Here is a 26,118-nt window from a genome sequence, read left to right as displayed (position 1 = left end):
TGCAGAGAGGGAGAGAAAGCAATCCCAGGCTGTCCACCAACCTCTGTCTCACACATGGGAGAAACAGTGACAGGAAATTCCCTTTTGCAGCAGCTCCAGGGTGAAATGATAAAGGACTACAGAAATGCAAACCAGAAATCCAGTCCCTTATCATTCCCTACCAGTTGCTCTCTCCTTTTTATTCCCTCACTAAATACCAAACAGACAGAACAGTTGATTCAGCCACTGGCACTGCCATTCCTCAGGAGTCAAGGGATATTTACCTAAGTCCATACAAACAAGACTTAATTGGTCTTAGATCCTATATAGCAAGAGATGTTTTCCCAGTAGACTGCAAATGGAGACAGTTTGGATCCTTTAAGATATCTAGGAATGCTGCTATCATAAATCCAGTCAGGTGTTGACATAAGTGCTTTCCTAAATCTGCAGTGTAACTAGAATGAGAGTGCAAATCATTCGGGTCACCAGGAGTTCTGACAGTTTGTGTGCGCGCACCAGCATGCATGTTTTTGATTGAGCAGTGTCAGTATTTCTATATGTAAGTGTCTTTGTACATAAAACCATGCATGTGTTTATGTTTGTGTAGTCTGTCTCCCAGGTAACAGGGACACCGCGTCCCAGCAGCACGTGGTTCAGCGAGTCCCTTCCTTGGCTATGAACTCTGGACAGATGATCCCCTAAGATGCTCACACAGCAAAGACTGGTATAATCACCCCCACTCCCTGCTCTCTTGATGCTCCTCTCCAGTAATAAAAGTCATACTTTAAGGAAACAATATCCTGCGGCCATAAAAAGCCCTCCTCTCAGCATGAAGTGGCCATAAAAAAGGCTCTCACCTCCCAAATCTGTAGTGCGTAGAGCTTACCCCCATTTACACAGCAACAGACACACACACTCAAACATACACACGCCGTTCAGCATCGTTTCGAGACTAAAGCAGGTCCATCTCTCACTTTGACATGTACGACATGTGGGAAGAATCTAAGGAGTGGTCAGACTGATGAAACAGAATAAAGCAAGCACAGAATAACAAGATCTCAGTCATGATTTCATAGGAAATTGACATACATCACATCGAAGTTATACCAAGAGTAAGTATATTTCTGTCACAATGTTGACATAAAACAAGACCACTAGTGACCACTCTCATGAAGTAATTATTATTGTTACAATGGTATAAATAAATTTAAATGAGTTATTCAGAGTAAGGGATAGAAGGACTGAATCTGTTTCTAAAACTGATGTTGTATCAACATTCCCATATAGAGTTTTACAAGTATACAAGCTTTGATAAACTTATAAAAGTCATGTTGCTTTTGTGAGAAAGCTTTCTTTCAAATGTACTGGCCCTTCAAACACCACCAAAAACACTCCTCTATCTTGTCTTCTTCTATTCGTAAAACCCTTGTCTAGAAAGATTTTGAGACTGACTCCCAAATAAGTATCATTGCTCTGTCTGAGTCACAGGTCCCAAATACAGTAACTTGTAAGATAAACTGCAATGAGACTTTGTGGTCTAACAGCACTGGTTCACCCTCCTAAGCCACTCGGCCAGCATCAGTTTGTCATTAAGTAGAACCAAAAGGACAGGCGCCAACACAAAATAAAAATATTAATAATAATACATTTACAAATATACATGTACACATTAAAAGTACACAGCTACTGTACAACGAGATGAGTCAGCATGTAGACACTAAAATAGAAATGCTTTTTTGTAGTTGCGCATCTTTTTTTTGTTGGATAGAAAAGATAGGGTATAGACTGTTTTCACGGCTGAGAGGGCAGAGTATAAAGAGACTATGACAAGACAAATGACATGAGTCACCTCTTCAATCTCTGACTTGGCATTTTGAGAATAACAGTGGCTACAAAGAGAAAATGGATCCCAGATGATGGACCAAAAATAAGAAAGGTGTGTGTGTGTGTGTGTGTGTGTGTGTATGGGGGGGGGGTTCTCTGGAAGAGTTACACAAAGAGCAAAACAAATGCTCGAACAAAAGAAGTGGGCGAAGGGACAGGCTCGCCATCTTGAGTCCTAGATGGGTAAAGGCAACTGGGACTGGGAGAACTGGAATCTACTTGCACACATTGACCCACTCTGTGAGACGACACTCCTCGCACAGCACGTAGCAACACCAGTGAAATTGGCAATTGCAGCGCTCGCTGCGTGTCTGTTTCAGGATGTTGTGTCCACGGCCGCAACACAACGAGTTGCAGCTGTCTGTGCTGTAGCTGGTTTTGTTGCAGATGCGTCCTTGTGTACCTAGAGAGTCTACAGAGGAATCACGCTCACAGAAATCGGGGGACTTTTCAAAGTACACCAGCTCTCTTGACATACTGCGACGCCGACCTCCGTTGAGTCCCCCTGTGCTCCCGCTGGCACTGTTTCCTGTTCGAGGGTTGAAAACGCCATTGTTCTTGTTCTGGGAGTTCACAAAAATGGCTGATAGGAACTTTTCCTTGAGTAGAGAACCCACAAGCCGGAACTCTGGAGACACATGCCAGCAGGTCTTAAACTGACAGCTCCCTGATGTCCCATGACATTTGCACTTCCTCTTCATGTTGTCAGTTACTGTCTGTGTAGAGAAAGGTAAATGACGTAAGCAGAAAAGTAATGCAGTGATGACCCTTATGATGACATATACCAGCGAATAGCTAGACTGCTCTCTGAGGAACCCTTATAACACAACAGATAAGCACATTATTCACCTGTCGTCCCACCCGGTTGTTATGTATCCTCATGCGAGCGTGGATATCTCTTGGAGACCCACGGGAGTCGAGCCAGTCCCTGGAGAAACGTTCCCCAAAACGGACGTCATGACTGCAGCCCCCCCACTCCCAGGTCTCCTGCATGGAGCTCAACTCATCTGGCAAAGGCTTGAGCAGGTCAGAGGGGTGGGTGGAGCGCAGGTTAGCGGGCAGGTCACCATGGCGACCATTTAACTCCAAGGGTAATGACCGTGTCATGCTGATGCCTACCCCACCTTTCTGCAGGGTCTGCAGCTGCAGTTGTGTGAGTTTCAGCCTGATCTTGTCATCGTCCTGGCGACGCTTGGCCTCACAGCCACACCCCCGCAGCTTGCCCATGCTGCAGGCCGAGGCCACAGAGTGAGCCACACCTGCTGCCAATAAGGCAAGGGAAAAGGCACTCTCACGGTAACCTGGGAGCAGGAGATATACCCAAAGAGTTGAAAATGATAAACAGTGAAACTCTAAAAATGTCCTGAGTCTGTGTGCTGACCAATCTCTACTCCTATACCTACACCCTTTCCCCATAAATCCCAGGTTACATTTTGACCATCATTAGCTTGCCTCAGACTCTCACCCCTGTTGAGGATGGTGTTGTGATGGGGCAGCTTCCCAAGGCCCTCCAGTGAGGAGCAGTTCCAGCGCTGGTCCCGGAACTGGTGCTGGCATTCGTGGATGGCCACCTGGATTCCTTGTAGTGCGGAGGCTGTCACATCGGGGCTCCGGACACACATCCGCATCTGACGCTTACTGAGGCCTGCCAGCCTCAGGCACACCGAGTTAGGGGTTAGCACTGGATCTCCTGCCACCTTCAGGCTGAGGATGTCATTACACAGCACCCTGCAGAGAGAGAAAGAGAGAGAGAGAGAGACAGAGAAAGAGGGAGAATTGGGGGGGGGGGGTGTCATCAGAGCTGGTCAGTTCATTAGTCAAATCCACAGCAGTGTGTGGCAGTGGGGAGGTGTTTTGCAAAGTTAAGAAAAGAAGAAACATACCAGACCAGAAAAGATTTAAGAAGGATATGTCACAAACTGTATCTCATCTCCAAGGGATTTGCTGGATACACTTAGCAATAAAATGTGTTAATCAATTGCACAAGTATTTACTAGTGTTTCTACTGATGTTGCCTAAAACAGGAAAAAATATAATTCTAAACAGATCGCCCAGCTGAGCAGTCCCAAAAGCAGAAAGCAAACTGCCAAATACATCCCAAGGAGAAATAACAAAAGTGAATTACACTGAATTCTGTATTCAGACTTGTCAGAGGTTACTAAATTAGTAAACACTGATTCCAATGTTTCAGTATTACAGTAAGTCTGTGAAATCAGGGGTAGATGTTTAACTCTTTGACTGAATATGTTAAATATTCGTTTAAATCCAGCCTTACAATAACTCCCCTAACTCTTGCCGATATCCGTGTGGCCAGAACCCACATGTACCCTCAACTCTCCTGGCGCTCTCAAGTGCACTTACGTTAATGCAGGTGACAGAAGTGCTGCTGCCAAAATCAGGAATTGGTCCCAACGGAGTTTGTTTGATAGCTCCATTTTGTTAAGCGTTTTTCGCGACGTGACATTAAAACACTGGTAATAAAATCCTGGATTGAATAAGAATGTGAAAAGGAAGAAGAGTGGAGTATTATCGATGCACCGCCAAACGACCGAAGAGTGAAGACGAAGAACAGAGGAGCTCTGGGGCGAGAGTAAACGGGAGGGGGGAGAGAAAGAGGGGAGGGGAGGAGATGCCTCTACAGGCGACTGTTTGCAAAATATTGGCCAATATGAAAGTCAGATCACCAGTTGATCGTTTTATCATTTGAGAATGTGATCATTCGCCCAAGCGTAAAATGACATCCCCAAACCTTTACGCATGGACACCCATTTCCAAGCCGTGCACACAAGGGTCTGAAAATCTGTAGGTCATCTAAAATACTGAATACTATAAAAGACATTTAATACGATACAGAAATGTGGATGTCTTTATTCCCGATTATCAGTAGAATATGTGGCATATACATCCATTTTTGGAGGCTAATAAAGAAACGCTTGGTAAAATTAAATATATGCAAAGTCAAAGAAGATTTTGTTCATAAAGGGGTGAGTTAAATGATGGATGGGGGGAGGGTAGAGCTGCTGGTCCCACTGTACGACAGGGAGGCAGCAGCAGGCAGGCGGCTCCGCTAACAGACCCTCCAACAATACTGTTTTTAGTCATGTGGTCCCCCTTCCTCCCACCTCCACCAGAGCGGCTGTTCTTCATTGTTGTGTTTGAAACAACTTTACTTTGTCACTCCAAAGTCTTTATTTCAGGGTATAAAATGATATGGATAAATCAGGGGAGTGACCGCTTTTTTTTTTTTGGAAAGATTATTTGTCACATTATGATATCGCATGCTCCCCCAAAAATCTATCTGCAATTGACAGTTCATTAAAATAGGTAATGCGATGCGTTAGAGGAAGCTGGGCCTAAATGACTTTAAAAAAATTTTAAGCATTTTGAAGACTAGTATCTCAATTATATATTCAAATCGGTTTTTCATGCTCAGTAATGGGTAGGCCTATGGGAAACAGATACCCAGGCCTTCTGTGCGGATTTGGTGAGGGTAATGTGGCAGCTCCGCATCGAATCAGCCCACATATTGATCTCGGTTCTTGAAATATTAAGCGCAACAAACGCCGCTACTGAATCAAGGGCTATAATCACACCGCTAGTGAGACTGCTAATTATCCCAAGTATTAAAAATGTTTCATCGACCGGATCTCAAACGATAACAGACACTGCTGCTGGAACCGAGGTGCATCTGGGCCACTTTCATAAAATTAAGTTAAAACCCCCCCTCAAACACGGTTCGCATAGTGACACCAATTCATCTAATCTCCTTCCATTCCCTAAGCTGCAGCAATGAAAAGTGCATTAGCATTCTGGCTTGGCGTGTATATCTAAGTGGCTTAAAAAGTGATTTGAAGTTGATTTGTATATAAAAGGCCCCCTTTATCCGGATTGAAGCTCTAATCTGCTCGGTGTCGCATGACTGCTCCAGGAAACCCGTTGGAGCACCTTCATATAACGCTGGAGTATAAACGTAGGATGGCTGTCATTAAAGCCTTTTTACAAAAGCCCACTTCCTTTTACTGTCATCTGAGGGAAAGAGAGAGACAGAGAGACAGAGAGAGAGAGAGAGAGAGGGATGGAGAGGAAGGGAGATAGATTATTCAACCTACAACCGCTGCAGTGACTAATGTGGAACATGCAAATTAGCAGATAAATGTCACATAATGAAATATTCACCCAAGAACCAATATGGAGAAGCTTGGGGACATTCAAGCATGCTCCCAGTCTGGGGTTAGATGGAGATGCCGCAAAGTGGCTCAAGCTGTGATTACACTGGGCTACATGTGCGTCGAGGGAGGTCTGCAGGCCAGATGTTTGGAATGGTTTTTATTCTTACTCGTCCCCCTCTTTTCCTGGTTCATCATACAGCAAACTTCTGATTGAAGACCGTATTTAATCTCCCCCGCGTTCGAAAAAATATTTAAGTAGCCCAGCAGGCAGTGTGAGTTATAGGACAACCAAGAGCTTATTCTTGCTTCTTTCTGCATTCAGCGTTTGTCGTGCGTGTGCGCGTGCGTCTGGGGGTATAAGGACCGGCGATAATAGTTTTGTTTATTGCGCTTCGTCTAGATTAGTATCTAAATATATTGAGAGACTCTCATAGAGGGCACGTTTTAACAAATGAATCACACTGATATAATAGTGTAAAGTAAGTGTATACTTGTAAAGGGATTGGTGTAAAAAGGAAAGGAAATGTACAGAAATGTCTTCAGTCACTGCACATTTTGAGAGCGCGTTTGCAGAAAGGAGGAGGAGATGCGGTTAGGGAGTAGGCTAATCCAACCACCGGGTAAAAAGGGCAGTTTTAGATGGCTCATATTCCGCTGTAACTGTACTGCACCGTGACACCAGCTTGGAGCAGCGGCGGAGCACCAAACCGGGCGCACCCACAGCATCTGCACCAAGACACCACTGCTCCACGGGCACTTCTGCTTTCCGCAAGGCTGGATGTGGAGGCAAGCGCACGGCCAGTGGGAAAATACTCTCAGCTGCCCCCATTTACAGGGAATCGATTCTGTAATGACCGTGAGATTCCACAAGTAATATGCGCAACACTGTGGTTTGCCCTATTTTTTTTTTCCTCTTCCTTTCTCTTTTCTGCCCAGTTGTGTTTCCTTATTCATTGTGCGCCCTATGAAGAGCATTAACTATCCCTCCCTCCAATCCTATTGAAAAGGCTCCGAAAAAAACAGAGGGAGATGAGAGCAGCAAATCCCTTTTTTATTCCCCTCGTAGCGCTCAATAAGAGAAGAATGTGTTGCCTATCAGTCACCGAGGGGATCAAGTCTTCGGGACTGTCCCACGCGTTCAATGCGCCGTGCAGAGCATCACTGAGAGAGACAGAGTGAAGAGGACTGCAGCAGCAGTCGCATCCTGCCTGGACACTTCACATCATTTAGCAACCTGTCTCCACTCAAGATCCATTTAAGTCAATTAGGGCTGCCTGCTTTTCTCACCTTTCAAGCCCTCTCACTGGACTGTGGCGTGGTGAGTATATCCACCTTGCAAGCGTGGTCTTTTTTTTTTTTTTTTTAATCATAATTCAACCTAAGATAATTCGCCGAAGATAAAATTATCAAAAATATTCAGTGAGCCACCGCGATGCGGTTAAAGAACAGGTACTGTCAAGACTGTATTATATTCTTGTTTTAGGCTGACTGTTTATTTTAAGGTTATTTTTTATTTATTTATTATAAAACTGGCGTATTTGTGTTAGAGTGTCGCCGCAGATGAATAACTGTCGAAAATATTTAGAACTAGACTACGACTTTGCTTGGACAGAACAAAACACAAACAAAAAAAAGTCGAAATGTGACTTTCTCCTCCTGACATGTGACCAGGCGACACGATGAGGAGTCTGGCGCTGCTGTTAGGGGTGAAAGCCGCTTGCATCCTGCTGGTGTCCTCGCTCTCGGGCACAGGGGCCGTCAACAACAGCGGCCGGTGGTGGTGAGTTCACCAGCCCTACTGTCTGATGATGATGATGATGATGATGCACTCGCCCAGTTATCGGCATCCTGCGATTGATTGGAAACTGCTGTTTCGAGCGGCGAGGACCCTCCGCTGCCGTATGAGCAGTGTTTTACTGGGCCACCACATTCTGCATTCCGAAATAATGTGTTAGTTTTGGCACCGTTCAAAACTTCTGTTCAGCCTTTGAAAAAAAAAAAAAAAAAAAGAGCAACCACATGATATTAAGGCTTGTGGGATTCTAGCTGTCGTTTCCTGGACTCCACATGGGCTCAGCTATAAACTATTTACCTTTTTTTTTTTTTTTTTTTTTTAAATTTATTGTCCTTTCCGTGAAATTAGCTACAGCAGTCTATTTTACAATAAACGAATTACATTTGTAATAATTACAGTTTTGCCTTTTATTTGCGGTAGATTTAATTTACTCCCTCTCTTTCTGCTTCCCTGTCATTTGGACGGTGTGGTTTGAACACGAGACAACATTTTTTAGTCCAGTGTGGGATGAATATGGATTTATTTCATAGCTGAAAGGAATCCAATGGTCGTGTTCATCTAATACTGTACATTTTTTTTACCCGTCTATACAGCGACCTGAAACTAAAAACAGCCAATTGCAAAATATTTTGTCACAGAAAAACAAATCTAAAATTGGATCTGCATAGTTTTGCGTCAGTGGGATTATTGTCTTGCTTGTTTAAAAACCTATAAACTGTGGGTTGGGTTTGTTGAGGTAATGATTTCACGAAAGTTCTTGTCGTATTTGCGGTGTTGTCAGATGGACAGTGTTTGCGCACAGCGTCAGTGCGCTTTCAAATATTTAAAATGTCAGCTGAAATCCAAGAAGACAACTAGAAAGAAAAAGACACCGCGGAGTTCTGGGCTGAAGAAAACATCCAAAAGACGAGATTATTATTAATGTTCCAAGGACTCACCACACAACCGTCTGGGTCAGCCCTCGAACAGGCCAAGATTCGCCCGCTTTAACGGATAATGCTTAACAGGAGACGCAGTCATTACACTACACATGTATGAAAAAATGTTGACACAGAAATCTCTCAGAAATTGTCAGCAGATAAAGTGGAAAATTATACAGCCAGTGTACTAAAACACCAGAAATGTTCTGAAACCTGATCACGAAGAAGACCGCAGTTAAACCCTGTTCAGGGATCCAAAATTTGTATAAAACTGAAGGGGCACAGGTGCCATTTTAGACACAAACATGAACAGCTTACAAACACTAATAAAAAAATATTTTCTGATATCATGTGGCGGAGGGACAACATAAATTTAGTTATTAATAGAATTAACCAGTATGGTTATCAGTATTTTATGGCGTCAAGTATAGCCGGGATATGAGTTTTTTTAATTTTTTGGCAGAGCATTTTGTATTTACAGCATTCGGTGCTTTCGTATAAAGGCCCACTGTTCTAGTGACTTTCTGACAGAGTGGACAAACTTGTAGGTGAGATTCATGGTAGTATCTCTAACCACAAGGCCACTCTAATGTCTAGATGAGTGTAGCTCACTTCTCCAGCTTTTGGTTTATCACACAGACAGAGAACGGTAGAAAATGAAAAGAAAAAAAGGAGAAGTGATGTTTAATAAGATAATACAGATGTGAACCTGGGAAGGAGTGTGCTAGTCCACTCAGCTATTGCATCTCATTGTGTGATATTGTCTTTATCCTTATGAGTGCATCACTGCTGCTGAATATTTTATTAATTAAATATTCTGATAGTTAAATTGACAGGTAACTCTAGCTATATCGTGGCCAAATGATTTTTAATTTACCCAGAGATGAAAATACTAACTACAGTTTACAGTTATTTGCCAAGCCAGAAACCTGCATTTTCACTCAGAGACTTCCTGTCTCCTCGTGCTCTTAAAACAGCATGCATCGCTGTTTGTTATTGTAGTACATAATGAAAATGGTAATTTTAAAAAGGCACACACTCATGAGATGCCAAGACGCATCAGTTTGAAAGTTTAGAGGGCCACAGAAAGACCTACATGCATTAACTGCCAGCTCCTTCACTGATTTCCCTTGTCCTCCTGTTGTGCCAGGGGTATTGTCAATGTGGCCTCCTCATCCAACCTCCTCACCAATTCCAAGAATGTGCAGTTGGTCCTGGACCCAAGCCTGGCTCTACTGAGTCGTCGCCAGCGTCGGCTGATTCGGCAGAATCCTGGCATCTTGCACGCCATCGCCGCTGGGCTGCACACTGCCATAAAGGAGTGCAAGTGGCAGTTCCGCAACCGCCGCTGGAACTGCCCGACCACCCACAGCCCAGCAATTTTTGGCAAAATTGTCAACCGTGGTGAGCCTCTCTTGTCTTCCTCACCAGGCAATATTTGGACAACTTTGGGCAGGATGTAATGGAATCTCTTGTACACATTTAAATGGCTTTGTCTCTAAATGTTTTCCAATTCTTGGCAAAAAAATTGGCAAATCCAAGTCCAAAATACTGGATAATGTACTGATGGGGAGTTCTGATGTTGTTTCTTCAGGTTGCCGAGAGACAGCATTTGTATTTGCCATTACCAGTGCAGGGGTGACCCATGCTGTGGCTCGCTCATGCTCAGAAGGGGCAATTGAGTCTTGCACATGCGATTACCGCCGCCGAGGTCCTGGAGGGCCAGACTGGCACTGGGGGGGCTGCAGTGACAATGTGGACTTTGGCCGGATGTTCAGCCAGGAGTTTGTGGACTCCAGCGAGAGGGGCAGAGATCTGCGCTACCTCACCAACCTACACAATAACGAAGCCGGCAGAATGGTTAGGATTTGATACTCACACCTACCATAATTGTCTGTTTTTGTCAGAATTCCTAAAGGCGACAAATGTATTTTTGATTTCTTCTTTGTGTAAGATTTCATCAGTAACCTTTGGTCTTCCTCTATGCAGACTGTGTCTTCAGAGATGCGTCAGGAGTGTAAGTGCCATGGCATGTCAGGCTCCTGCACTGTACGTACCTGTTGGATGCGCCTGCCCAGCTTCCGCACAGTGGGAGACTTCCTTAAGGATCGGTTTGATGGAGCATCAAGAGTTGTTTATGCCAACAAGGGAAGCAACCGTGCCTCTCATCGAGCTGACCCCCGCCATCTGGAACCTGAAAACCCAGCTCACAAACCCCCCTCTGCCATGGACCTGGTCTATTTTGAGAAATCACCAAACTTCTGCTCCTACAATGGCAAAACTGGCACTTTGGGAACTTCTGGGAGAACATGCAACAGCTCTTCTCCAGGCCTAGATGGATGTGAGCTGCTATGCTGTGGACGTGGGTTTAAGACCCGGACCGAGAGTGTGACCGAACGTTGCCACTGCACCTTCCACTGGTGCTGCCATGTCAGCTGCTTGAACTGCACCAGTACACGAACGTTTCACCAGTGTCTATGATCACAGGTGGAGAGCCAAGTGAATATTTAGGCATATATGAAAGGCAAAGAAGAACTTCTTAGCAAAACAGGTAGTTGGCTGAGAAAGCGATTAGCAGGCAGGTGGTTAGAGATATTAGGCAGAAGCTAGAAAAGCTTCAAGGCGGGTAAACTGATACAGGGAACACAAGCATAGAAATTCAATTAGTGGTTTTAAGAGTGGGAGATGGAGAAAAGCACAAACATATGACCAGGTCATCGAGGGAGTACATGTGCTTGCTCCTTGCCTTTGATGCTTAACAGTATTAAGAGGGTATTTAAACACTACAACCATCCATTTATAATGGAAATCATCCACACCCCTCAAGTGTTTACACTGTGGATACATAGAAATTGAAGTAAGGGGACAAAATGATGTGGAGAATTGGTTGCTGTAACCAGGTACTACTAGAAACTTCTTCTCTCCCACTGAGCGTAGAAACTGGACACAATGTTTCACAGATGTTTCTGTGGCCAGAGAGCCACAAACATGTTCTCTCATAAACTGGTGAAGACCTCTAACAAGAGGGAAGTTATTTTTAAAAAAATCTCTGTTTTGTTTTCTTTTGCTGAAATTTGGCTTCTTTCACTTGAAACTGTGTGAAGTTTATCTCCAGGGACGGGCTGTCTATGCTCAACTTATGTACTTAGGCCCCGGATGAAGCCCAACCACTTATAATTTCCTCACCACATTTGCTGTTTTTATTTAGATTTCTCTGGAGTTGAATACACCTCAACCCTGATATGCCACTCTGACTTACCACACCATGGTCCTGATGTTACATGACTGGGACCAGTGCTCACCAAGGAAAATAGAAACTGACTGAACAAATCTTACTGAGGCAAAACAATTTGAATGTATTATCAATACACTGAATATCATGGCATGACTAGATGTACTTTGGCAAATCAGAGGGGTCAATATTTAAAAAAAATAAATAAATGAAATGTGACCTGCAGAATCTCACCATTTCCTCAAAATGAAAACTATTGCCATTCTCAGATGTACACTGAATTAAAAAAAAAAAAAAAAAAAAAAAAAGAGTGTAGCATTAAGTGGTCCAGATTCAATGTGGGCAAATGGTGTATTACGTCAGGCTGGGTTGTAAAAAGCAGCTAAGTCTCAGATATTTTATTTTTAAGAAGCCTCTGCAGAAGAAATCATACTGTATATCAGCTAAGAGAACCAAAATACTGTAAATATTAAAATATATGAATATATTTATAAAAATGTCTCTTGTAAGCTTGCTGAATGATTTATGCACATGTAAGTGGCTTGGGAAATATGGTATCATTAGTGTCAAGTCAGGAGATGTTTTGATCTTATGCCTTTTTCTATTTGGTGTAATGTAGCAGACACAAAACTGACTCTTACTAGAAACAGAACATTATCACTTCTTTGCTTGTTTCCTGTAAAAAACACTTGTGTTTGGTAATGCACTGAATATTTACCTTTTTTTTTTTTAATTACTGTAAATACAAAATATTTATTTCTGGGGATTTTTTTTATACTGTTATAGAGAGATGTAAGAGAGGACATTTTTAGATTTTAATCAAAAGATTTAGGTTCCAGTTGGTTTTGTATTGTATGATAGAACAATAAAGTCTATATTTTCAATTAAGTTGCCCTCCTGAATGTGTCACAAGATGCTATTATGCCTGTTGTAGTTTCTGTGTTTGAGATAGTTTTGACAACCAACCAAGTGAACATATAAGCCTGTCCCTGGGTGTCCTTTGCTTAATCCTATTACCACCACCAAAGCAGCCTCTTTCCCCAGCTCACAAAACATCCCTGCATCTGTGCTCCCAACCACAGAGACGGCCCCGGCTTATCCAGGCACATACCTTATTTTATACAGGATTTTACTGCATTTAATGTTTTGCTTCATTTGTTTCATGTCGGAAAGAAAAAAGAAATAATACAAAAAAATAACGAAAACCTAAGAGTCTCCCCCCAGCGCCTGGCAACCTAACTAACCACAGGAGTTTGGAAAGCTTTGCACTCTCTCTTCAGACCACCACAGAACAGCAGCAGCCAGGGTCATCGAGACAGAACACAGTGTAGTCACAGTAAGGCCACCAACACACACCCAAAAATCCAAAGGTCCCAATAACAGAGCAACAATGATGTAGCTGTAAGGGCAGACAGGGTGACGTATAGTAGGACCAAGTACAAGGATGATAAATATTCTGAATTCAAGTGTTGATATTTAAGGGTGAATGTGCAGGATGACAAGGGGCTTCTTTGCCTGTGGCATAAAATTAGAGCAAGAGGTTAAGTAATAAATTGACCAGAGATTGGTCAGCATCTCAAAAAAAATTAGTTTAATTCTCTAGACTTAGGGGGATTCACAAATTAGAGCAAACTGAACCAAAATACTGCAAATTAGGGGGCCTGATGAGGTCGCTATGCCTACGAAAATAGAAAGATGAGAGCTGGAAAATGTATATTGATAATAGAATAATACATATGACCTCAGCTGAACTAATATTCTGTCTCTTATCATGGGAGAACATGGATGAACACACTCTGAAACATTATATAGCTTACATTATAATGTGACAAAGAGAGAAAAAACAGTAGCACGGAAAGTGAAAGCAAACCACAACTCGGCTTGAAAGAGAAATGATGGGCAATCATGGATACACAGAAAGAAACAGAAGAAAGATAAAGTGGCAGACAATTTAAAAGAGGAGAGGGAAGGCAGGGTTCAAATCCCAGGCGTGAGAGTGAGGTGGGAGAGTTGGTAGAGTGAGTAAGTGGAGGGGGTGCTGCCTGTGGGAGTGCTGAGGAGTCAGTGATAATTAGCTCAATTAGTGACAAAGGCAGTGTAATAAATACCGACTTAGTGTCTGGGTCCCTGCTGGCCTCTCCCTGCGCAGCCTGCGATGTGGCCCTGGGCTGACGGACAATTCATTAAACTGACAAAATACCCCACCGTCCAGGCGTGACGCAGCGAGTTAGCCCCCTACAGGCCCAGCTCATTGTTCTAATTGTCTGGGCTGGAGTCACTTTGTGGCCGCCTCCTCCTTCACCCACCCCGCCTTCACACTCTGCCTTCAGAAAACCCATGGAGTTAATGCCCCTACCTTACTCTGTAAGTAGGTGATCGGCAGGTTGGAAAAAAAAAAAGCAGTAAGAGTTCCTTGGGGTGGGGCGGCTGGTGGGGGAGGCAGTGGGATTAGCGAAAGGAGGTTGCCTGGGAGTGCTGGGAGCAGCACTGATAGGAATGTAGGAGAGATGAGTCCAGAAGCTCGGATGCGGGACAAAGCGAGAGTTAATAAGGAAAGATTGAAGGGGCTGGCGACAATGGGCCGCCACCCGAGTCGAGATGAAATTGCTTCCGAGGATTATTGGAGGACGGTGTGAGCGTTGTAGGCTTTTTGTGTGAGTGTGTGTTTGGTTGGGCATTTGTGTGTTTGTGCTTCAGTGTGTGAGCAGGGGCAGGGGGAGTGCTGGATTGATGGCTGCCCCTCTGGTTGGGGAGCAGGGGACCAGGGGAGGCTAACCGGCTGTTCCCACAGTCTGTTCTGCTGCAGCCACCTTTGACACACGGGGCTGCCAGGCGGTGAGCAGGCAGCCATGGTAAGAGGGGCACAAACAAAAACATCAGCTCCACTACACAAAAGTCACTGTCTATGGAAGGCCAGTGGAGAAGCGCAGGCTGGAGGTGAGGCTGTGAGGAGGGAAAAAAGGAAAGCAAGCAGGAAAGTGTGACAGGGAGGATAAAAAAAAAATAATATATATTTATATATATATATATAGAGATGGTAAAAAATTGTACAGTTGAGTCCCATTTTTGGTTTGGATCCTGCCAGGTACTGTATTGCCAATATTTCAAGATAATAACACAATTACATCCAGTTGCAGCTTACTCGTGATAAGAATGAGTACTGTATCACATTGTTAGGACAACATTTCTGCAGCAATATTTACTTTGTTTTTTTCTAAGCTGACACGTCAAAAACATTTCTATTTTCCATTTTATTAGCAAAACAGCTTCGCTGAACGATTATCTGGTCTTTATAGGACCCCTAAGTTCAAGAGCAACATAACAGGAGGAAAGGGCCAAAGTTAAGAGAACAATTTTGCAAGGGCGTTCATGACTTAAGCTTGAGCAAGGAAAGAGTTTTAACCAGTCCAAATTGTTCTTACAATGATACAACAATCTGGTCAATCACCAGAGAACATGCACAGAAGATGATACGGCATAATGAAGGCACAGCAGCTTCATATTAAAATTCCTGTTAAATTGTGGAAAAATGTTTGCCTGTTGGGTGGAGTTGGCTTTAATTTGAAGGGCATATGATAAAGAATTTAGAATTGGGTTTGGATCACCGCACTGAATGATAGGCTGCTCACAGTGGTTGTGATGGACAATGTGGCATGGCTTGGATTTGGCACAAAATACTGATTTGATTTCTGTGCTGCCCCAACATTTCATTGTGCTCCTAGCATTCGATTATGGGCCAAGTTAATTAGGGCATTGTCATGACAGGAACGCCATTACACTGCTCATGTAATAATCAGAAGCATTTGTTTTGGTGCCATTAAGTGACCACAGGGATATTATGTAATATGATATGCATTCACAGCCTCATCACACGCATATTGCATGAAGAATTATATTCAACTAAACCTCACCTAAAGTTACAAAAAACTCCCAAGTGGATTAATAGCGGTCAATCCAATGGGTAAAATTTACTCCAATTCAATTCAGATTTCTAGGAAACAATGAAAAGAGCATGAGTGCACTTATGTGCACATATGTGTGTGAGTTTTTGCTCATACTCAAGCCAGTGTGAGTGGGTGTGTGGATGGCAGCTGGGAGGCAGACACGGTCCAGGAGAATCATCCCCTAGCAACTGACCTTTTCAGCAGATGGCAGTTCCAGAGTAACAGCCACCCAGCATCACAATGGCCATGGCCTCCTAACATCTCCATCACTTCATCATCTACCGGCCTGCCACAACCTGTCACACAGGAGAGAGGGAAGTTTTTATCATCCCAGCGAATGCATGCGTGCGTATACGCACTCAAGTGTCGTCTCTTTTTTTTATCCTCTCGCTTCAAGTCCAAAACAGTCCACACACAACAGTTTGGGTCTTCGCTCGACTGTTCCCATGCTCCTCGGGCAGTCAAAGAGATGAGAGGAGGATAGATTTAGGGGAGTCAGAGCGGACACTCACTGCTGTCCACAAACCTCCAGACACTCTCAAACCACTGTTTTCCGTTGTTGGGTTTTTTGCACATAGTGAACCAGGGTGGGAATGTGGACAGACCACTCGACCACGGTGAGCAATCAGTATGATGTCTGTGGTCAGGCTCTGTGCCCCTGTAGAGCGAGATGGAGAGCAAGCCCTGCTGTTAAGGTGGGAGGGATATAACTTTGCGGTGTTCGTGCGTGTTTGCGATATGCCAACACACTTAACACGTGTATAAAGATGTTCTGAATTGTAGCCTCCTGCATGTAAATGCAGTGAATCTGCATTTGGTAATAGTATGTTTTGAGTTATCAACATCGGCCAGCCTCTGCACATACACAGCATGACCTCTTGGGTTGTCCTGGCTTGATGGCCTCTTCTCTGTTGGCCCATTTTTTTGTTGATATTGAATACTTTTCTTAACCTCAAGACTGCTGAAATAAACACCTTATCACCATGAAACATCACCTCTAACCAAAGTCATAAAAGTGGCCTTCACTTCATTACAAACATTGAATGGTCAGTTTTAAGTACGATTTGACAAAAGATTTGGAAGGCACAGGCAATAACTTGGTGAGAACAAGAAGTTGGAACTCCCCAACCACACAGCTGTGAATGATTAACCTGGCAAGACCAGACAAGTGACAACAAACAGATAAAGTGACATGTCAAAACTGGTTCCAGTGGAATCAAGTATTTTAGTTGGGAAACTGTGCGTCAGAGTGCGACTTTAAACCACTGTATATACCAGGGGAGATCTTATGCTAGCAAACACTGTAAGTCGTCCTGTAAACAGAGCTGTAATGACAGGGAAAGACTTTGGGCAAGGGCAACCAACAGTAGAATATGTTTACGGACATCTGACAATGTATGGGTACAGCACAGCAACGTTTCAACCCCTGAGATCGGAATGAAATATGAGCCCAAACTGGAGGAATCTATGTGACACAACATAAGCCTGTGCATCATTTCACCTGTCAGCAGGAATGAAGCCTGCATTTATTCAAATCAGACAGACTACTCAGTGATTAATTGCAGCAATATGTGTCTGGCTATATTAAATTGTAGCACTTCTCTTCATTCAAATGTATCTTTGTGAAACTGTCTAACAGTTGATTTGAATCGATGATGTTTTTGAGCAGAACTGTGTATTGTTTTATTCGCCTAGATCTGAGATCATTTTTGCTACACAGTGAAATATGACTAACCGCAGCATGCCAAAATGACTGTATCTGTATTGTGTGTCACCAATAAAGATGATTCTGACCTTGACATTATCTGGACCACAACATGCCATCTTTCAGTTAATAAACAATACTGAGAAATTTCTGAAGGCATGGGGGCCATTATCGCTAATCTACTAATACTGCTGGAAACAAAAGGAGAAATGCTCAGTTCTTGGTTTTAATTACAAGCTGTGTTTTACAGCAACAGTGGGCGAATGCTCAGCACTGACACAGCAGTAGAGGAATGTTTATTTGCTGCAGTTTAGGAGCTGAGTGGCTATGACACATTCCTGTGTCACTGGCTGTCCCGCTCACAGACACACTATTCGCACACACTGGCGCCCCATGTGTTGGTTCAAAACTGCACAGACATTCACAACTATTCTCTTCTATTGTGTCCTGCACATGTCCACAAAATGTGACACCTCTGGAATCTGTAAGTATGCCCAAACCGTTTGCTCATCCATGGCGACTTAATGTGAGACGACTTACTAGGCCTAATACCTCCTGTGTGTCACGGTGTGTACGTGTTGTTCTTGTACAGTGACTTGAAGATTAATTATTCACACTTTACTTCAGAATTATTGGGGATCCCTGCCCACAAAGTGTGCAAATGTGCATGTGTGTGTGTGCTAACTTGCATGTCTGTGTGGCTGGCTGCACACACCTCTCCATCTTTCCCTCTGCAGTTCTATCCATTATCCTCAGCATCTGGCAGCCAAAGCCTGTAAAGAAGACGTTTCTCTTGGCAACTGTTTTTTAAAGGCAGTGACACAGGGGACAGCCAACCACAGGAGCCACACATCTTCCAATCTACATGCATACTGAGAACTGCTTGCATAACAGAACCGCCCCAGTCTTCCTCTCTCGCGCTCTCTCAAAACACACATTTCATTTCTGTGTCCCACTCATGCTAACACACACATGCGATACTGCTCCCACCCACCCATGTCTCTCTGCAATATACTCACTCAAGCTTTGAGGGCTAATCACTTCCAGAGCAAGAGCTATCCTACAAACTGTGCCAGAAGCCTTTCAATACATTTTGCAGCCTAAAAAGTTCCTTCTGACCCTTAAATAAATACTGTGTGAGTGTAATACACGGACTACATGAAGTTACGTTGCAGAAGTTGCAGGTGCTGTGATTTTATGTACAAATGTGTTTAATTTAGTGACATTAAATGCTGCATGCTGTTGACATGGGCAATATCCAAAGTGCAAAGTTAAATAATGAAAATTGCTCTGTAAATGTCATCATTTAGGATGTTCCAACAATCAAAAAAATGCTGTAAGCGCACTGGACCCTCAATGCTGTCTTGCAGAGGATAATATTGAAAGATTAATTGCACCCTGAGTGCACCTGAACGTGTCCTTAGTTGGCTCTCAGCTGCCGAAAAATAAATGCATTCTTTGTATAACTGAAATGACACAGTAAGTGTATTAACTAATATCACATGCATATTGATTCTCATTCAGGGAACAGCTGCAGTGAGCAGTATCTTTGAACAGCAAGCATGTGGGGACACATCTTTGTTTTGCTTGGCTGCTAGTCATAAAGTTTTCTGGCATCTGGATCATCTAAAAGACAAATGGGTGTGTTAGCTTTATAGAATAATTGTTCTGATATTGATAGGCTACCAGCTAAAAATTTGTCTAGCAGCCAGAAAGTTTCCATCAGAAATTATCTGGGTTATAAACAAGTTTGTTTCATTATAATTCGATTTGCTTTTTGGAAGACAGATGAATGAGTTGGCTTATGAAGAACTGTGGGGCGGGGGGCAGATGTTAAGTCAGGTGAATTGTACGCTGTTTTGTCCACATATTAGTCCAAGTATAAAATGTGTGTAAGTACTCACTTGTGTTTGCATGGCCGGGGCATGGAAAGTTTTTCAGGGGTTTTTCTGGTATACTCCTCTGAGACCCTGGAAAAGAAATGATAAGGATAATATTTATTTATCCCTGTGGGAAATTCAACCTTTGCTTTTGACCTATTCCAACTGTTTATGAGTTAGTCCTGAGGAAACGGTGCTCCACACAAACACACCTCAGTCAGCCTCGCCGGAATTTTGATGCAAAACCTTCTTGACCTTCTTGAGACAATAATGCTAACTAATGAGCCAGTAAACCTTTCCTCAAACCCCTAGAACTTGTAGTCAACTAGTTCAACATGAATAAATTTCAGGTTTGAAAACATATCAAATGTGACTGCTGAACACATTCTACATCAACCAAAATTTCAGTTCCCAAAATTACAGAAGTCTCCAAAATTAACCTTCATATGGAGTATGAGGAGACATGCAGCAAGAGCCTGCACTAAGCTAAAAACATAAAGTACTGTGCAAAAGGTTTAGGCACTGTAGATGTTTAGCTTCTTATCCTTCATGCAATACCATCAGAGAGGTGTCTTATCAGTCCCAAATTCATTCTGCAGCATTTAAATACCAAAACACAAAGCTAAAGCCACCAATAACTATCTTCAGTGACAAGAAGAAAAAGAAGTCATGCAGCGGATTGTACAGCCCCAACAGAGCCCTGGTCTCAGCATCATGGAGTAAATCTGTGATTACATGAAAGACAGGAACAACGGACCTGCCAAGTCCAAAGTGAAAAAACTGTGCACAAATTTACCTAGGAGAACTGGTGTTTTTTTAAAAAGCAAAGGGTGGTCAGACCAAATACTGATTTGATTTAGTTTTTTTTCTGTTTACTGTACTTTGTTAATTGATGAATAAAAACTACTCATGGCATTGTTTTTGAATGCATCCTCGCTTTACTTTTCTGGCCTTGTGTGGTAGTCATTGTGTGTTATCACTACTACTGTGTAGTCATAGGTCATCGCGGATGTTGATTAGTGCTGCCTTAAGACAGTACTTCAGGCACGAAAGCACGTTTTAACTAATAATGACAGTATCATCCAGAAGTGCTGACTTAGAAATTGTAAAAGGCTGCCATCTAGTGGCGTTATGTTAAAATTACAATGTTTAAATTTACATTGACATTCAAACAAAACCAAATTCCGGTTAAACATGGGTACAATCCAATAGCAACCAACTTTCACCAAACAAGCTTCATTTTGCCCAAGAATAATGGGGTTTAAGTAAGCATCAGGTAGCTAAGTGTCCAAAGCTAAAATCCTGATATCCATGACCAGTACAAGCATAACACTAAGGTTAGTCTACCGGAAAATACAAAATTGCGCTAATGAAAAGACTCGTTTTGCAATAATATAACCATTTTAACCTTTACTAATGTTAAATGAACAGTTATTAACGGTACGGTAACGGTTACCGCAAGCCTCGGCTCAACTCCAGTCTGTTGGCAGTTAGCTAACTGCAACAGTTTATACTAGCTGGGTATGCTAAGGTAAGTTAAGCTAATAACATTAACCTATACACGCATATGCAGGTTTTATGTGGTAACTGACTTTATAATATCTATGAGTTTGTTAACTAGTTAGTTTGAACTACAGCCACTCAGAGAGTATATGAGATTGACAAATGAAATCTTATCAAGGGCCAGATGTTTTAATTGAAATCACGTATGCAAAGTTAGCTAGCTAGTGGAGCAGATGTGGTCCCCTACTTCAGTCAATGGCTGTAATTCACAATGTTTTGTTTAACAAACACCAGACAACAGAAGAATAAAACGCGGTACCCGGAAAAAATAAAAAACACTGTGTTGACAGTGTGCAGCTGTGACTGGTGTACAAATTCTTCACCAAAGGTTGCTGACATAACGTTGGCGACAAGATACCGGGTGACCTCTTCACGTACCTGTATCCCATCTCAACTAATAAACCCGGAACCGAGGGCGCGACCATGGAAACCAACGGCCGTGTCAAAACGGGCGGTGGGCCTTGCGTTCATGCTCTCCTCTGCACCACCTGTGGCCAAGAGATTTCAAGAGTGCCCAAGCACTACTGTCATGATCGTCAGGAACATGGTGGGCGCTGCCAACGTGTGGGACATCACTGAGGCCTCGTCCGGGTGAGTTGCTGCCCGTCAGCCTATTGCAGATTTAAGTGGAAGATACAGCTGTATGCAAAAGTTTGCCCCCCCCTAGGGCAAAGTATATATTTAGTTGATTTTTTTTAAGTGAAAATAAGTAATTACAACTTCTGCAGCAAACAGACATTGGCCTTTCTTAAAATTAGCCTTTTTCTACAAAATGTTATTGCACTGTTACTTTTAATCTCAGGAATTAAAAAAAAAAAAAAAAAAAAAAACAAACAAATTGAACGAACTGGCATGTGCTACGGTTTGGGCAACCTTCAAAGTCAGTACTGAGTGACTCCCTCTTTGCCAACTGTTGAGCATGGGGGTGGAAATTTTCAGCTTTGGGGTTGTTTGGCACCCAGTGACACAGGAAACGTTACACAGACAGAGGAAAGAATGGATTCCAATAAATGTCAGCAAAGTCTGGATGCAAATGTCCTGTAGTCGGTCAAAAAAGTGAAACCCAAAAGAGGCTGGCTTCTACAACAGGACAATGATCCAAAACAGACCTCAAAATCCACCATGAACTACTTCAAGAAACACAAGCTGAAGCAGTCCCCTGACTTGAATATTATTGCAAAATCTGTGGGTAGATCTTAAACATGCTGTGTGTTCAAGACGGAACTAAAAATATCTCAGCAGGTGATCTGCAAGAAGAGTGGGTGAAAATTCCTAAACCAACAACAGAAAGACTCTTTTAGCTGCTACAAAAAACGTTTGCAAGCTGTGACGCCTGCCAAACGGTGGGTATTACCTACTGATGTAGTAGGGTGCCCAAATTTGCAAATGCCACAATTAATTTAATTTGTTTATATTTTTTAAGTTTGTGTAAGTGAAATAAGAAGTGAGAGCGCATTAACATTCGAAGAAAGGCTCATTATAATGTCAGTTTGCTGCAGGGGGCTGTATTTACTTCTTTTAACTTAAAAAGTCAGCAAATATGTAATTTGCCCAAACCTTTGGATATTACTGTAGACGACAGATCACCAGTGAGTAAAATAAAATTCACCTTGTCCTGTGTTGGTTGTAGAACATCACTTTAGAAAGGTGGTGATGTCAGTCAAAGTCACATCACATCAAAGTGGATGACACAGAAACATGCTGTAGAAAAAATTTGGCTCCCTTCATTCATCTGTAATCTGTTTTAATTAATTGATGAGAAATAGAGATATAAAAATAGAGATATAAACTAAACTTCTTATCTGCCTGAAGTTAAGTTTGAAGATAAGCTGCTTTTTTTAAATTACAAAGCACATACAGTTTTTACATTAGTGCCAACTTTTTTCAAGGAGGTTTCTAGATTTTTTTAATATGTTCCACTTTAGCAGCCACTTGTTTCAGGTGGCAGCAAGCCATAAAGTCATTTTTCTGAGACTTTCATTTTAGTGCTACAACCAACAATTATTTCCATCAGTGTATTAGTTCTTTGATTAATTGATTGATTGACTAGTCTAGAAAATCTCCAGAAAATAAAGGAAAATGCCTATGAAAATGTCGAGGTGCCCAAGGTGACATGTTGAGAATGCTTGATTTGTCAGATCAGCTGTCCAAAACCCCCGAATATCCCATTTACAAAACAGAGAAAAGATGCAGGTCTTCACATTTGACAAGATTAAACTGTGAACGTTTGACATAAATGGCTAATTGACTATGAGAATTGTTTATGCATCATTTTTAGTTTTATAATCAGTTAATTAAGTTATTTCATTAGTTTAGTTAGTAATTAATTGATGTGTTTAAGCTTTCATTGGCTTGATGTTTAATTAATGTCCTTCAACCAAAGTTATTAACATTGTGTAGTAATGTACTGTAGTTGAGCCTCTGTGTTCGTGTATGTGAATGAAAAGTTTTGTCATCCCAAACTAGGGAATGTAATTTTAATGCAAGAAACTTCAATCTTTGGATTATCCGTTTCATCATGTTCGTGACTGCATGTTTTCCTGCTGGGTAAGATTGCTGCAACAACTTGAATTCTTGGATGTCTGATCTTCCCACTAGTACCTGAATGCACCATGTGGAAGGCTTTTCAAAGTAATCTTTTTTTTACTTTTAATTGCAGTATCAAACAAAAGTAAAGCAGATTTGACAAATTTGATGAAATAAAAGGAAAACTGTGGCTATATTGAAAATAGGAGAAAATGCATTTAAATATTTAAAAAAAAACATTATACTAGGAAAACAGTCAGCTATAATGTATTAGCGATGTACTGTAAAGTGAGTAAAAAACGTAAAAAAATAACTCAGAGAATCAATCAGAGGAGCATGCTTCCTGTTGAAGACAGGTGGTAAGCAATTCTTTGTAACTGTAAATTCACATCTGCAACTCAGCATATTCGCACAGGGATTGCAAGCAGATTATTTCCTCAGAAGTGTAAAAGCTGCACATACCACAAGCGCGTACGTTTCTCAAGTTGTGCCAAGCCCTCAAAGTAGCCATCATGGTCTTGTGTGCATTACATTGTTTCACAGCAGCCCGCTTTCATCAAATCATTTATTTTTAAAAGGCATTGACAGCCAGCCTGAGAAAGGGTAAACCAAAACAGAAGCAGAGCATTGGGTGTGGACGGTCATGTGGTATTTTCAGGAGCTGTTGACATCAAGGCTTCAAATTTGAAAAAAAAATAATAAAGAAGACATCTGTGACACGCTGAACTAATATGTGGTTTTGAATTGCAGATGTAGTCAAGGGTTAGAAAATTGTCAGAATACGCTGTCTATCAAAATTAAAACCCATCATTCAGCTTTATTCACCAGATGTTTTCGGCTCTCTTCCCTTCATCAGGTTGGTGATGGTTGCACTTAAGCTCACACTTGTCTGCAGCTCGCTTCGTGTGCAAGTAAGAAAGAATACTGTTATCTAGACATATTTGGCTTTCATATAGACAGGTGTTTTTGCTGCTGATCTATTCATTGTAGATAAGTAACCATTGTCATTCACGGTAGGAGTTGGGTTTATTTTTGTACTTTTTGAATTGCGCCTGGAATTTGTATGTAGGAGTAACCAAAATGGATTTTTTCCTACAGAGGAAAAAAAGGCAAAAACTAACCTGAAACAGATGAAACAAAGGTCTCTCACACAGACCCAAAGGTCTGAAAAAAATAAAACAGTGTAACTTTCAGATTGGCTCTATTCAGTGTTAATACATACCATTTCAAGTGTGCTTTTCAGAAGGAACACACAGCTTATCTCTGGATCTTAACATTCATTATGGACAGTGCAAAAATTTTAAATACCATTTTAGATTTATTACAGTGATACTTTATGTTCTGTATATATATTATATGTAGTTTTTTTTTCTGTGACACTAAAATGAAAACAACTTTCTTTATAGAAATGTAAAATGTTTCAAACAAGGAAAATAAGGTGTGAAAATGAAAGCATCGTAGTAAGTGTGTTTTATCAGACATTTGTGTCACTGACAAATATTTGATCAGCATATCTTATCTTATGAATCTTAAATTAAAACGTGAACATGGTGCTGAATGAGAGGGTCATTAATGGATGGCTCTGGTCTCCAGTTTGTCTGGTTTGTAGTTTGAGTGGCAATTTTAGTATTTTTTTTCATATTTTTATTTTATGTATTTATTATGTTTTATGTTACAGTCTCTGTATGTTCTGTGTGCTACGCAGCTATGAGACACGTTGCCCCTGTGGGGAAATATCCCGCACGTTAAAGCCGTGATCCTCACATGCAATGCTGTATGCACACATTATTTCATCCTCCAATACTCTATAATCAGCTTTTGTCATTTCAAATAGAATTATTAGGATTTTAAATCGTACATTATGAATCCAGGGGAGGCAAACCCCTACTATGGCAAACCCATTCATTATTATTGTTAAGCCTAAATGTTGAAATTATGTATGCTATGTGCAGTAGAAACTTTGAGTTCAGAAATTTGTGCAAATCTTGTTAAGTCACATTAAGTGCCAGTGGAATTTTTGCTCCAGTTTTTATCATTATGGGGGTTTTAGTCTCCAGGTCTTCCTTTAGGCAGATAGTAATGTAATATATAATGTAGACCTTTATCTAATTAGTAACTAAATGTAACGTACAGATTACAGGCAGCTACCCAGATCACGAATGTCAAATTCTTTACATCCTAAAATCCGGCCCGGACAGATGGACATAGCTGTACAAATTAAAAATCTGAAAAACCGGTGTTACATATTTCTGCTCAACTATAAAATGTTCATTCAAATTCAGTTTCTGGAGATTATAAAGGACAGTTAAAGGAATAACGTCAAAACACTATATCTATAGGGTATCGTTACCTGAGTCCCTGCAAAACCTGAATAATGTGGAATTTTAATATTGTTATCTTTGTTAAATAAATAATTTAATTTCTCATCTCTAGTCTGCTTGTTATTTGTATTGTCACACAGGAGAAAGTAAGAAATGTATTTTCAGTGACTCAAAAGCAAAAATATGGAGAAAAAATATAG

The 26,118-nt window shown here is 41.7% G+C and overlaps 2 protein-coding genes across 7 annotated transcripts; one reads left to right on the top strand and one right to left on the bottom strand.

The window, feature by feature from the left end:
* Positions 1–1,035: 1,035 nt before the first annotated feature.
* Positions 1,036–21,671, bottom strand: wnt10b (wingless-type MMTV integration site family, member 10b). Of its 6 annotated transcripts, none has more exons than XM_040153952.1 (7): positions 21,450–21,671; positions 19,533–19,598; positions 18,314–18,401; positions 16,117–16,219; positions 3,329–3,591; positions 2,713–3,164; positions 1,036–2,579 (listed from the first exon to the last, which is right to left on the bottom strand). In XM_040153952.1, the coding sequence occupies exons 4-7, from the start codon at positions 16,188–16,190 to the stop codon at positions 2,079–2,081; spliced, it is 1,290 nt and encodes a 429-aa protein (XP_040009886.1). In that variant the 5' UTR covers positions 16,191–16,219; positions 18,314–18,401; positions 19,533–19,598; positions 21,450–21,671; the 3' UTR covers positions 1,036–2,078. The 6 variants fall into 6 exon arrangements, with proteins under 6 accessions (XP_040009886.1, XP_040009883.1, XP_040009885.1 ...); XM_040153949.1 differs by having other exon boundaries at positions 18,318–18,401; XM_040153951.1 differs by having other exon boundaries at positions 18,344–18,401.
* On the top strand, positions 7,712–11,228 carry wnt1 (wingless-type MMTV integration site family, member 1). The gene is made up of 4 exons (XM_040153955.1): positions 7,712–7,812; positions 9,898–10,151; positions 10,342–10,607; positions 10,737–11,228. The coding sequence occupies exons 1-4, from the start codon at positions 7,712–7,714 to the stop codon at positions 11,226–11,228; spliced, it is 1,113 nt and encodes a 370-aa protein (XP_040009889.1).
* Positions 21,672–26,118: the final 4,447 nt, after the last annotated feature.

The sequence above is a fragment of the Xiphias gladius genome, chromosome 18 (assembly GCF_016859285.1).
Source record: "Xiphias gladius isolate SHS-SW01 ecotype Sanya breed wild chromosome 18, ASM1685928v1, whole genome shotgun sequence".
In the NCBI taxonomy this organism is placed as follows: domain Eukaryota; kingdom Metazoa; phylum Chordata; class Actinopteri; order Istiophoriformes; family Xiphiidae; genus Xiphias; species Xiphias gladius.
Note: the sequence above shows the minus strand (reverse complement) of the source record. Positions and strands in the feature narration are given on the sequence as shown.